General features: G+C 38.3%; 1 protein-coding gene and 1 long non-coding RNA gene across 2 annotated transcripts; one reads left to right on the top strand and one right to left on the bottom strand.

Annotated features, from left to right (window-relative positions):
- The first annotated feature begins 7,192 nt into the window (after positions 1 to 7,192).
- LOC108068206 (endoplasmic reticulum resident protein 44) lies at positions 7,193 to 8,659 on the top strand. The gene is made up of 2 exons (XM_017157634.3): positions 7,193 to 7,774; positions 7,860 to 8,659. The coding sequence occupies exons 1-2, from the start codon at positions 7,215 to 7,217 to the stop codon at positions 8,527 to 8,529; spliced, it is 1,230 nt and encodes a 409-aa protein (XP_017013123.2). The 5' UTR covers positions 7,193 to 7,214; the 3' UTR covers positions 8,530 to 8,659.
- LOC138913689 (uncharacterized) lies at positions 8,117 to 9,702 on the bottom strand. The gene is made up of 2 exons (XR_011419496.1): positions 9,552 to 9,702; positions 8,117 to 9,113 (listed from the first exon to the last, which is right to left on the bottom strand). It is a non-coding gene; the product is annotated as an uncharacterized lncRNA (long non-coding RNA).
- Between the last annotated feature and the right edge of the window lie 4,602 nt (positions 9,703 to 14,304).

Raw genomic sequence — 14,304 nt, 5'->3', positions numbered from 1 at the left:
GCCAGTGGACAAAAAACATTCCCAGGGCAATAAAAATGACAACAGTTACAAAGTGGCAGCGGGAGACACGAATACTGGCAACGGCCAACTCAGACGCTGGCTCACACGCACACTGAGCCGGAGATTAAGCCAATTTAACAGATGCTTAAAGTCAGAACACTCGTAATCACATATCGGATTAACGCTGCCTAGTGTGAGCTTCAACTGCAGCCTTAGGTCGGAAACACGGGGAGCGTCCCACAAGTGACTCACTTGCATCGGAGGAAAGATTGGTGATATGCAATACCCTTCACCAGAACTTTATATTAAAATACCGTCGCGAGGCGTCGTAAGAAAAAGAGGTTAGCACCATAAAATATTAATTGGGGAAAAGACCGTTTTTAAGATATTATCATAATACAACTATATAAAAATATTAAAAATTGTATGCTTAATAATGTTATGATAGTAAATACATTTAAAAACGAGATCAGAAAAATGTTTCACCTTTAGTTTGGGTAAAGAATAAAAATTTTTTTTTAGATATAAAAAGCCATTTTAAAATTTATTAAACTAAAGTTTTATATCGTTTTCTGGATTAAATTAATACAAAAAATTACATTAATTTCAAAAGTAAGAATTGTAATATTAAAACTAAAACTCAACATCAAAAAGAATATCGATCCGAATCTAGAAACAAATTATATAGTTTTAGAATAAATAAGGTGATGTACCAGATATATTTACTGTCGGCACCCAAGGACTTTATTCCAAACAGTGTATTTCTTATTCGCCAGAGCGTTACCGAAACGAGGTCTTCAAATTTATTTGGATGACATTTGCGGGCTACCGAATTCACGATCCTCCTCTGACTTCTGCCGCCGCCAATGCGATTCCTCCTGGCATTTATTTCACTTTTATTTTTCCGTTTTTTCCGTACTTTTTTTCCTTCTCAAAATCGCGGCATAAATTCCCAAATATATCCACTTCGTGGTCTTGGCTCAGCACATTTTTGGGTCTTTTTCGGTTCTTTTCTTTTTTTTTTTGCGGGGTCCACAGCTACTTTGTCTTTGCCGTTGCCTGCCATGGGGCAAATCCTTTAGACGACGTCGCATGTTTGCCTTTTTTTGGCACTTTGTGTTCATATGATTTTATTTTTTCCTGCCCATTTGCGGCGTTTTGATATGTTACCCGGTAGCCGTGGAGCCCTGCTCTTTTTTCCGGCTTGGTGTTGGTTTTCTGCCTGCGGTTATGGCTGCAAAGGACCCGTACCCATACCCATTACCCATACGATTCTCGTACCAAAATGAGCCACTTAAAGCGATGAGATTTTTGGCGTCTGACGGCGACGTCGGCGGCGTTTATCAAATAAATATCTTTGAAATATATAACAAATAATGAAATGCTGTCGCAGTCTGGATCAATGGGCCCGAATTGGTGTTATTAATTGCGGGCAATTGATTTGATTTGTTCTGTGGGAGATGGAAATCCCATGCATCATCCTTAAAGATCATCTAATGGTATCGCCCCCGAATGGACCACCCAGCATCATTAGCGAGGACTGACCAGACATCTGAGGTCCGGGGACCGAATTAATTGAAACATTACCTAAGCAAACGTTGCCCAAACGGTGAAACCAACCCGAAAGTTCTCAGGCTAATTGAATTTCCTCGTGTCCTTCCGCCTTTCTCCTGCCACCGCCCCTCGTTCTTCTGTTCTGTTTGAGTCCTAGAAAAATGAATGTCTCGCATTTTAAGTGCCGCCTGTGGTCGCTACTTGTTTGTTTTTTTTTATGGGGTTTGTTGGTCTGTGTTTTCACGCATAAAAATTAAAGTCCCAAAGCTTCTGTCTGTGTGGGTTTCCCCACAAGTTCAGAACCCTCACTTCAACTCACGTTCCTTCCCCTTAACAATTGGCTTTTGTTGCAAATGTTGCTATCATTAGTCGGCGGGCTACTTAACACGACATTGATGTGGCTTAATTATGCTTTAGATGATCTAGCTGAAGCAGAGAAAGAGAGATACCAAGGGGTCGACATGGGAAAAATATATGTGGGCGATTTTAGATTCTAGAACAATGTTTTAAAGACGTATACTGTGATGTTTAATTTTAATGATTTGAGTAAAACGGATTACATTTTTACATAAATTTATTATATTTTTAGATATTACAATTTATTAAACTCCCATTAATATTTGTGAGATAATAAAACTAAACGATATATTAATGTACCCGAACCTACGCCCCTGTTTTTAACCATTTCATAGACCTCTTTAATTTTGATACTTTAAGGCCGAGCTGAAACTTTTGTTCTCACACGAGGTGGAAGCGTGGTAATTCATTAAAACCGAAACTGGCAAGAACAGCTCTATAAACATTTTGGCCTTGTTGATGAGCTGCCCTAGAAAGACCGCACCACCGCCAGAAAGCCGTTAATGATGTGCCCCACGGCAGACGATTGTGATTGCTAATGTCCCTGAAATGGGTGGATAGATGGATGGAATCCACGGAAGCCAGGGGAGACGGACAGCTTGGAATGGCTCTGCCCGGTTGACACTCGCTAGCAGTTCAAGTGGCGCTGTGCATCTCAATCTCAATCTCGGGATTGACTAATGGAGGACGAGTAGGACGTGTTGATTGATTGTTTTTCCATGTAAATCGCAGGACGAATTAATCAATGCTAATGACACTTTCCCACTGAGCTGCAGCCATCCAGAAACTGCGTCAAACGGAAACGTCTAGCCGAAAGGAAAAAATAAAAAGGATGTCCATGCTACATTTCTACAAATTGCATTTTAAGCGGATTCATGTCCGCACTGCAATTTTTTACAAAAGGCTTTCTGGCTCTTGAGTCTCTATCTCCAAGGGAAGATAACCTTGATTTACGTTTGTCTTGTGTGCGTTAATTACCCATAAGATACTTATGCTCATTAAAGCATAGATACGGATACGCAATGCCAGGAGAAGTTTCGTATCTTAATCATGATTTTATGCTAATGTGTCGCAGCGTCTTGTAACTGCCAGATTACGAGATACCAAACTGCGACAACTCAACTCTTGCCAACTCGAACGCGTATCCCTTAGATACACTCGAGCAGAGCTGCCAATATAGCCGTTTTTATTTCCAAAGAAATACATCAAATGATTCAACCGTAACCTCCAAATGAAACCATCAACACTATTTAAAACATATGTAGGTAATTTACAATTTATAAACTTTATAGCAGAGTCTATCTTGCTATATCTGAAACTATAAAAAAAAAAACAAAAATATTTAAAATCATTGTTTTTAAGTAAAGGAGAACTAGAGTACATTAAGTTTAAGCACTCATAACATTATAGGAATAGAAATTAGTTTGCGTAAATCTGGTTTAAGATAACTTAAATTTGACTATTATTATTTTTTAACCTTAAAATATTTAAAATAAATTCTATAATATTTATTGTTAACTATTTTAAGCCATTCGGCAATCCAGAGCTTTCAACACTGCAAAGGACCCATACCAATATCAATTGTAGGACAACCGCACGGCGTTGGTTTACGCCCACTTGGCTACTCGTTTTTTTGGGCCGTGTCAACCCTTTTGTGGCTTTTGTACCTTGACTTTGTTTTCCTTGCCATTTAGCATTCAAAATTTTACATTTCGCAGCTACACCGGCTCCCGTTGCGAATTTGTTTGCTGGCCGTCCGCTGCATGCAAGGGTTGCTTTGTCTCGCGTCCATTGCACTTTGGCTCGAAGGCAGGCGACTTACCAGTACATCTATAATTACGTCACCTTGCCGTGGCAGTCATGGCCCGACAACTTGGGCGGTGCCCGGACCTGCTGAAAACCTTTAAGACCTCGCCTTTAAGACGTCTGTTGGTAAGGCCAAGTCCTGCAGTATTGACCACAACTGAGGACAAACGAGCCACCCGCATGTCCTGTCAATAAGCTTATTTTATACACAAAAAGGAAATTTATATTTAAGATCGAACAATTCATGAACTGTTTAATAATTGCTATATTTTCCTTCACTATTTTTATACCCTTGCAGAGGGTATTATAATTTCAGTCAGATGTTTGCAACGACATGTCCGTCTGTCCTTCTGTCCGTCTGTCCGTTTCTATGCGAACTAATCTCTCAAATCTGAAGCTATCGCGATGAAACTTTCCCAAAAGTCTTATTTCTACTGACGGTAGTACATATGACGGAACGAGCCGGATCGGACGACTATATCTTATGGCTCTCGAAGGAATATTGGAACACTATACGTTTTTCGTTATGAAATAGGCATTTTGATTTCTGAAATTTTAAAACCAAAATCTAAAAAAATGGCCAATAAACATCTGATATACGTAAACGGGACCCATCGAGATAAAGCGTTTGAAGCTCTCAAAGAAGGTAAGTATGCATTTGAACTGCAAGGGTATACAAACTTCGGCCTGCCGAAGCTAACTTCCTTTCTCGTTTAATGCTCTTTTATCTAAGTTTAATTAAAAATAAACTAGAAATACTTTAAAAATATAATCAGGTAAATGGTCAGTCAAATTACTTTCAGAGATTTTCGCTCACTGCAACATCATATAGAAGATATTGCTCAAAAATTTATAAGCGGCTTTCCAACTGAAAAAAAGTTTGGAAACTCATGTGTCTACGGGGTTTTTCTTAGCCTGATTTATATGTGGAATATTTTCGGCTGTAGATGGAACCGCAAGTTGACACGTCTTGCGGTCAGGCCAAAAGATAATAACACAGCACATGGTGAGCCATTCGTCCTGTCAGGACTTTCCACTTTTCTTTGGGGTGCGACTCTCAATATTTCGCTGGACCTTCGTTTTGCTGATTTTTCACACTTGCTTGGCCCTTCAAGAGCAACAGCTGGCCCACTGCTGCTCCCCCTTTTTTATTATTAACTTTTCCGTTTCGATTTTGGTCACGTTTGATAAGGTTTAACTAATAATTCATGAATGGACAGCTGTTGCTACTGCTCCTGCTGTTCAACGATGATTTTTAAATATGATTTAAATGAGTTTATAAGTTTGTTTATTTATTTAATGTGAGAGCCGCATAAACGGGCGACTTCTCCCCTGAGGGTGGTTTTGCTTTAACTTCGGATTGATTGATGTCCTTTCGTAGACAATCATTAGCTGCGAGTTGTCGATTCTCATACCCTCTTAAAATCTCCAGCCTGCCACGCCCCCTTCAACTGTGAGTGGCGTTGACAGCTTGCCAAATTGTCTGCTGAAAATTCGTCTTGAGCTGCAGACATCGTTCTATGACCATGACGCATCATTAGCATCCAACTCTCTCAGTATATATATCAGTATATATATCTAAAGGTACTATACATATAACTGAAAAGGAATTTTATTTGAATAACCTACAAAATATTGTCCTTATACAATAATTTCGATATATTCACTATGCTGGCTTTTCAGAACTTAAGCACTTCCTGTAAGCTAAAAATTTTAAAGATAAAAATATATATTTTCTTCAAAATGTTTTTTTAAATATTACTTACATTCACAATCTTTGGACAGGGAGCACTCTAAAATTTTAGGAAATATGTTAGAAACATGTTGTATTTTTTAAAAGTTCTTACCTAAAGGTGCATCTATTACTAAAAGGTCACCTGCAGTTTATTTGAAATTTCGTTAATGTCAATGTTGTAAGAATGTAAGTTAAAACTCACAGAATGGCGGAATCCAAATAGAATTTACAATACTGAACATGCCAAATATTGTAACTGTCCAGAAATACATTGTCTCTGAATGAAATTATTTAATTATTATTTGAAATCTGACACATTTAATAGGGTTTAAAATATATATAAAAAAAATTGGACAATTATTGCAGGCAAGCTAAACCCATAACAAAGATCTAAGCAGAAAAACGTTTTTAATCTTTTAAGCATGCGAAACGAATCAATTGGGCATTATTGTAGTATTTTAATTTATGTATCGAAATCAGTTATTTCCAGGGATCGTAAATAAGCGTTAACCTATTCAAAAAATTGAAAAATAATAATTTATTTACACTGGGGTGGAGTTATGGAGTTATGGGGTTATTGACATAACCCTGTTTTTTTAACATAGGCTGTGTATAGGCAACATGGACTAAAATGGACCTAAGGCCATGTAGACTTTAAATGTATGTGGGATGAAAACTTTTAAGTCCATGTATAGCCTTATTTAGCCATTTTTAGTCCATCGTTTCTTAATCTAAGAAACGTGGACTTAAGTCAAGGTAATTATACCCGTTACTCGTAGAGTAAAAGGGTATATTGGATTCGTGCAAAAGTATGTAACAGCTAGAAGGAAGCGTTTCCGACCCCATAAAGTATATATATTCTTGATCAGGGTCACTAGCCGAGTCGATCTAGCCATGTCCGTCTGTATGAACGCTGAGATCTCAGAAACTACAAAACCTAGAAGGTTGAGATTTTCCACACATATTCTTTGGCTTCCTACGCAGCGCAAGTTTATTTCAGCCGAGCGCCCCCTCTAACGCCCACAATCGCCCACTAACGATTTAAAAATGGGTCCAGCGCCCACATCTTTAAAGCTTTCCGAGAAGTATAAATGCAATTTTGTTGTGTATATTTATACCTATCAAAATGTAGAAGACATTTTTCAAATCGGACCATTCATTAAAAAGTTATACGCAATCAAAATTGTTTATATATTTATCTCACTCGCACTCCCCTTAGCTGAGTTACGAATATTAGATAGTCGGGACACCAACCCAAGTACAGGGTTCGTACTCCCTTTAGCTGAGTGACGGGTTTTAGAAAGTCAGGATCCGCGCAGGCAAGGGAACATCTGTTTGTATTAGACTTTTACTAAGGAGCACCCAAATATCCTGGAAAACTAGAAGTGGTTCGTATGCTTTGACTATGTAGCCGTATAGTTATAGCAAAAGCTATGATATTTATTTATTTGTACATTTCACATTTCATTTGAAAATAGTGCTTACAAATATTGGTCAAACTCATCAATCAAATATTGGGGGTTGATCTCCCAGTTTCGTCCTGGGTTCCAAAATGTTGGCAATGCCAAGAAGAGCGATGATCATCGAACACACCAGCTTCATGATTGTAAATGTCTGGTAAGAAACCGGAAATTTACACGTTAGTAAACTTCCAAGTGGATGCAGCGAATCCATTAAGTACGCCTCTAATATTTTACTTTGACGCATCGAATTTGATCTTCTTTCTTATGAGAAACCCAACAACGTCATCAGTCGCGTGAAGATGAAGATGACCGGGAGTTTGAATATCCTCACTTTGATGGTAGTCGTAGTTTCTCTACTTTCTCTAGCCGCTGGAAACTCTACTGTTGTGGTGACTCACGAAAACTTTCAAGGACTTATCAATACCAATGAGTTGGTGTTGCTCAGTTTTTATACGGATTGGTGCCGTTTTAGTAAGATTTTGGAACCTATTTTCGAGGAGGCGGCGGCGAAGATTCATCAGAAATTCCCAGAAAACGGCCGTGTGATTCTGGGGAAAGTAAACTGCGATAAGGAAGAAATGCTGGCCGATCAGTTTGACATAATTAAGTATCCGACGCTAAAGATCATCAGAAATGGATTGATAAGCAATCAGGAGTACCGTGGCCAGAGATCTGTGGAAGCCTTTGTCCAGTTTGTGGAAAATGAGATGGCGGATCCAATCAAGGAGTTCCACAGCATCGAAGAGCTCAAGAATGTCGAAGTGGGCGATGGCACAGTAATTGGTTATTATATTTCCAAGGATCACGTCGAATATGATACGTATCGCAGGGTAGCGAGCCTGATGCGCAACGAATGTAGGTGAGTTTTTATTCTTCCTTCAAATGAAACTGAACTTTTATTGAAAACTTATTAATTCCAATACATTTTCCCACCTTAATAATAGGTTCCTTGTGGGATTCGGTGATTTGACTAAGGATCTCAGACCACCCGTAAAGAACGCCCTGATCTTCCGTGGTGATCCCCCGGTTCCAAATCCCAAGATATCGTATAGTGAGTACCTAGGGAACATGACCAGCTTTACAAATCTAACTTCGTGGATTGATAAGAAGTGTATAGCGCTGGTGCGAGAAGTCACATTCGATAATGCCGAAGAGCTTTCCGAGGAGGGATTGCCTTTCGTGTTGCTTTTTTACAACAAGAACGATCTGGGTCCCATCCAGGAATTCAAGAAGGCAATTCATAGCCAGCTGGAGAATGAAACGAGGGTTAATTTCCTGACCGCAGAAGGAAAACTCTTCAAGCACCCACTCTACCATATGGGCAAGTCCCTGGAAGATCTCCCAGTAATCGCCATCGATTCATTTATGCACATGTATGTGTTTCCACGATTCGAGGATATTCATCAGCCCGGTATTCTTCAAAAGTTCATTGATGACCTATTTAACGGCGCACTCCACTTTAATTACCACTTGGCCCTCGAGGCTCACGAAAAATCCGAGTCCACGATCGACCCCTCTCAATTCCCGCCGGTCGCCCATGAATCCAAGTTTAAGGAGCTGAGGCCCTCCAAGCACCGCTACACTTTGGTCAACCGTACTAGGGACGAGTTGTAAGACCAGCTAATAATATTATTCTTCTTGTTTGTGTTTAACTTATAACTTTAATTTTGTTTGTTAGCATAGTCTCTGAGAACTGGTTTGAAATAGAAACAAAAAAATAAAATAGTGCTTAAAACTTTAAAAACTTTTTTTTTTATTAGGACACAAAACGTTGGACTTTTGTTGTAAAAAATATAAGCATTTTTCTGGAAAACAGACGCTAACAAACATTTTTAATTTTGCTAGAAATTCCTTTTTTATGTATACCAATTGTATTGTCCAATTGTCCAACATTAAATGTAAAAAATATAAGCATTTTTCTGGAAAACAGACGCTAACAAACATTTTTAATTTTGCTAGAAATTCCTTTTCTTATGTATACCAATTGTATTGTCCAATTGTCCAACATTAAATGACCAATTTTGGACGCTGTGACAAATCGAACACCCATCTGATATGGACATCTCATCAGAAGAGTCCAAGAGATGACACGTGCCTCGACATCGATATTTCTCGGAAGATCGTTTTTATCCAGAACAGGAGAGTCGATTTCATTTGAATATGTCTTGCCGACTGCTCTACGGAAGACCATATACATACTAATAAACTCATTAGTCAAGCATCTCACAAACAAATCTCACAGGTGCAAAATACCAGTACAGTGTGCAAAACTTTATGAGGTGCAAATAAAATAAAATTATCTTCAATTTTTATTTATTTCATTGATTTATACCAGCGCCTATATGCATTAATATGTGATGAAAAATAAATCAAGTTTATCAAATAATTTTAAAATAAGATAAACCCTATTGATAAATTATTAGTGTCAGACTTAACCAAAAACAGGTAAAGTTATCGGAACATTTTCAAAAACGTTAATATACGCAAAAGGGTTCTTTACTTTTGTTTATATATAATAACTAACCATCAATATATTTCAAGATATTTCAAGGTGTCCGACTAATTGCACTAAATAATCAATTACATTTATTAAATGTATTAGAAAATACAAATTTGCATTTTCACTATTTGCTTACCACAGTAAGGTGCTGAATCCAGTTTTATTCTTAGTTCCAGATCCTCGAGGGAGTGCCGCAGCACTCCTTTTTCGGTACGTGCCCAGGAGCGAACACTTTTACTCCAATATTGTCATAATTAATAATATCTTTATGGTCATATACCAGCAGACAAACGAGCGTGACTCGAGATGAAGTATCTGCAACTGCGGCAAGTGCAAGTGCAGCTGCAGGTGCAACTGCCTCTAATCAGCGTCAGCAGCGCGTGCCACTCGCGTTGTCACCTGCACAATTATAGAATTTTCCATAGTCGGGCAGCGCTGGTCACCAAAATGGCCAGCTCCCAAAATGGTGTCTCGGCAAGAGTCCGCGCGAAGTGTCCGCCATAAATAACTGCCAATAAATGTCAACGGTTTTGGCGCATTAACATAACAGCTAAGCCGAATTCGTTGACAGGTGACTGCTTTTTCTTAGTGGCTTGCCTGGACAGCATCTTCCATCCATCCATCCACTGGCATCATTATTTCTCGGTCCACGATTGAAATAATCGCCTTTTAATCGCCTACGCCTCGACGGGGCTGAATTGGTTCCAATTACCGCTGCAATCGTTACCTCTTCAGTCTGACAGCCAAGTTGGCCAAGAGCCCCTTCAATTGCCACTGGGATCATCAAGCCGATCGACAATAGTCGCGGAAGTCACGTGCGGAAGTTTTAAAACTTTCTCAGTTACAGTGTTGGCCGACAAACATGCGAGTTCTGAATTAAAGCTGAAAAAACTTCCGTTTACAATGTACCTACTGTGTTTTTTGAGAAATTAACCTAGTTTTTAAAAGTTTTTTTAATACATCTTACCGTTATTAGGAAAGAAAGATGACTGTAGCAATTTCAGGGAACATCTTAAAAACATCGTTTTCATTTTCGAAAGGGTGGAGCAATTTTTAAAGTTGTTATGATACCTTTTTGTTCTAAAAACGAAACGACATAAAATCTATAAAAAAATTATTATTTTTAATTGAGTGAAATTTTATATACATTTAATTAGCTAAAAACTTCTCTATCAAAGATATATTTAGATTAGCTTAATACCATATATTTATTCATTTTACCTATTTTATGTTGCATATAGGTACATTAATATAAAAATTAAATGCGAAATTTTATAACAAATATTATATTCCAGATTTAAATGTTCTTAAATGCTTACTTAAAGCCCCAAAAAAGAACCATAAACCGAAACCCGGCTGACAATTACAATGGCAATTTCCAGTGGTCAAATGTGTGATATTTCAATTAAAACTTAACGGCGCAAGTCATTAAACGGCAGATACAACTTGTACAGCAATCGGAGGGAAAACAAGATGCCGCAAAAAGCGCAAATGTCGCAGCAGACGGGCAAAAATCGACAGCAACAGCAGAAATATCGGCGGCAGCGACCATTTGAGAGAGCTCAACATATTCAAAGTTGTGCACGAGCGCGATTCCAATTTCATTTTGTGCTCGGCGACAGGGCAAAAAGCATTTGGCCAGCAACAAATGAAAAAACACAAACAAAACGTTTTTGTTTAATTAAATTAACAAAATACGCGTCGGATGAGCGGATAAAAAACTCGGTTATTTTGCACGCAGGCCAACACGCCAACACGTGTTGCAGAATTGGCCCAGAGAGTGTGGCCAGAAGAGAGAGAGACTGGCTTTAAGCCTGCTCTTAAGGCGTGCTTTGTCCCGCTTCCACTCGCTGCTCCATTGACTCCATCTCGCTCGACTCACCATTCAGTTGATGGCCACTCACTCACTCCCATGGAAACGTAGCTCATGCGCCCTGTTGTCTCGCTCTGCGGCATTCGGCCAACCCGTTCTGGCCAATCGGCAAAAAGCGGTCGAGAAACAGGCGGAGCCTCTCCGGACCCTCGCTGCAACGTGGTCGGGTCGGTAGCCCTAAACTCTGGCCAAAAGCCCAGAGCCAGGCCATAAACCAATACCGAAACCCTGCCCCTGCGCCATTGCAGCTGTCTGGAGAGTCTGTCAACCATTTGGCGTCCATGACCAAGCATGACGGCTATCTGCGCCCTGTTCCTGCGGCCTCTGCTTTCGACTTGGCCACTGTTTCTGCTTGCTGGCTGGCATTTTGACATTTCGCTCCGAGGCTCTGGAGTCGGTGGCGCCGCACTGCAGCATCTGCAGCCACATCAGTTATCTGTCCCGCTGCGGTTTGCGGCGATAAATGTGCGCCATCATGCAACTGGATGCGAACTTTGCATTGCGGTGCGGCTCTGCTGCCCCTATTTCCAGATCGTGCAACTGTGTTTCCACAAAAATTTGCCCAAAATAATAACCTTTTTGCAAAGGACATTCCAAAAAAATATTCAGCTTTCCTGGGTTTCAAATTATATCAACCTCAATGTATAACGAGGGCACAGGTCGCCCAAATGAAAAGCCATTTTGGTTTCCGCAGTGAATAAATACTTACTTTACATTTCCAATTCGGTTATTTGTTTCATATTTTTATACCCGTTACTCGTAGTGTAAAAGGGTATATTGTATTCGTCAGAAAGTATACAACAACAACCCTATATCTATATATATTCTTGATCAGGATCACTAGCCGAGTCGATCTAACACATATTTACCGTAATACCTTTGGTTTAGTAATACCTATCGTAAAATCGTACTATTCGTTAAAAAGTTATGAGAAAATAATGAATTTTCAGATAGGTGGCGATTTCAGGCAGTGGCTTTCAGGCTTGCATAATTCCATCACTCTCTCACACTTTTAGCCGAGTTAACGGTATTTGATAGTCGAAGCACTCGACTATAGCGTTCTCCCTTGTTATTATTATTATTATACCCGTTACTCGTAGAGTAAAAGGGTATATTGTATTCGTGCAAAAGTATTTAACAGTGAGAAGGAAGCTTTCTGTATGAACGCTGAGATCTCGGAAACTACAAAAGCTAGAAGGTTGGGATTACCCACACATATTTTTGGGCTTCCTACGCAACGCAAGTTTGTTTCAGCCGAGAGCCATGACCTTTTAACGCCCACAATCGCCCACAAACGGTTTTAAAACTTAAACTTAAACTTTAAAACCAATAAATTTAGATTTACTTGCTTATATGTTAAAACAATTTTATCACTAGACGAGTCGATCTAGCCATTTCCGTCTGTCCGTCTGTCTGCCGCTTCTACTCAAACTAGTCTCTCAGTTTTGATGCTATCGGTTTGAAACTTTCACAGAAGTCTTTTTTCTATTGCAGTTAATATATAAGTCGGAACCAGCCCGATCGGACAACAATATCCTATAGCTCCCATAGGAATAATCGGAAAAATAATGCAAAAAAATTATAGCTTCGGTGTTTTTTGTCATTTTACCTTCTTCTCTTAGAAATAGTATTTTCTATATAATTCTGAGTTTTGGAGTTTTATAGCTTCTTTGGTTTTTATTGTATTCTCTTCTACTCAAGAATATGACTGTTCTTTAATATTTTCGAATTTCGAATTAAATTTAACAAAAATCGACTATATTATATAGCTGCTATAGGGAGAAATTAAACATTTTTGCGATAACTAAATTCTTGTTTTATAATTTTTTTTTAAAATTTTGCTTAAAAAGTTATCTTACTGTGAAAAGAAGGCGCACTGTGGGGCGCCTAGAACAAAAAGCCTGCCAAAATGTTTTTTTTTAATTTTTCAAAATGTACAAAGCAACTTTAAAAACAATTGAATTCTCTATAGAAATCAAAAAGAAAAAATGATCTGTTATAAATGGTTCTCCCACTAAAGATTTTTAAAGTTGATTTTTCAAAAAAGAATTATAGCCAGTAAAAAAAAAAAAAATATTTTTATACATCTTTGAAATTTTTCTAAAAGCGTCTAAGGTCTTAAGTTGTGTATGTAACGATTAAACGCAGTTTTAGTTAGCAAGAAATGTTCATAATTTGAAATATCGTCAGCCCTGGTACATCCGCGCGCCCTAACATCATGAAGATATTTTATTATCTGAAGGTATTGATGAAGATAATGATAAAAAAAGTAGGTTTTAAATTTAAAATTAATTTATTTTACTAAAAATATAGATATGAAATAAATACCGCTATGTACCAGATTTTTTTGAAAATATGCTATATTTCCTTGATTTATTCTATGACACCTATAAGATATCATTGATCAATTTTAAAAAAATGGACTTAATCCCGATTTATATGAACCAATATTGAAATAGAACCGAGATATTCCCATTTGTAATAAGCGTTTATATGGCAGCTATAAGATAAAGTTGACCGATTTAAATAATTTTTTTTTCAAAAATCAAGTGAAATTAATTAAAAATATTGGAAAACTTAGAACCCTATAAACAATATATTTGTAGAGCTCCGCTGATTTAAGGCAGACTGTTAGCATTTTTGCCCCACTGTGAGGCGTTTAAAAAATAAAAGTAAGAACTCCCAAACATTATAACTTTTCTCACTTATTCGTGTTGAGTATTGTAGATAAAAACTTCCATGTATCTCCGTGCCATCGCTCAAAATGGCTGATCGTATGCAAATACAAAATGGCATTGATGACAGTGCAAACAAGGGCGGCGACAGTCGATAACAAAATGTGTGCTGCACTCAGCTAAATGAAAGGCAGCACGAAAAGCGCATAAAATGGCAGCCAAAACAAATGGAAGGCCATAAAAAAGATGTAATTGCGGCGGGCGGGCAATTAGGTGAAATAATCAAATTAGCTGATAAACCGAAAGGGAAACGGCTGGACATTAAATTCACCGTCGGCTGG

Source organism: Drosophila takahashii, chromosome 3R (assembly GCF_030179915.1).
Source record: "Drosophila takahashii strain IR98-3 E-12201 chromosome 3R, DtakHiC1v2, whole genome shotgun sequence".
NCBI classification, from domain to species: domain Eukaryota; kingdom Metazoa; phylum Arthropoda; class Insecta; order Diptera; family Drosophilidae; genus Drosophila; species Drosophila takahashii.
Note: the sequence above shows the minus strand (reverse complement) of the source record. Positions and strands in the feature narration are given on the sequence as shown.

Excerpts from the sequence above, each read along its gene's own strand:
- LOC108068206 (XM_017157634.3), top strand. The coding sequence starts at position 7,215 with ATGAAGATGACCGGGAGTTTGAATATCCTCACTTTGATGGTAGTCGTA. Across the intron at positions 7,775-7,859 it reads CTGATGCGCAACGAATGTAG|GTTCCTTGTGGGATTCGGTG; the intron begins GTGAGTTTTTAT and ends CCTTAATAATAG.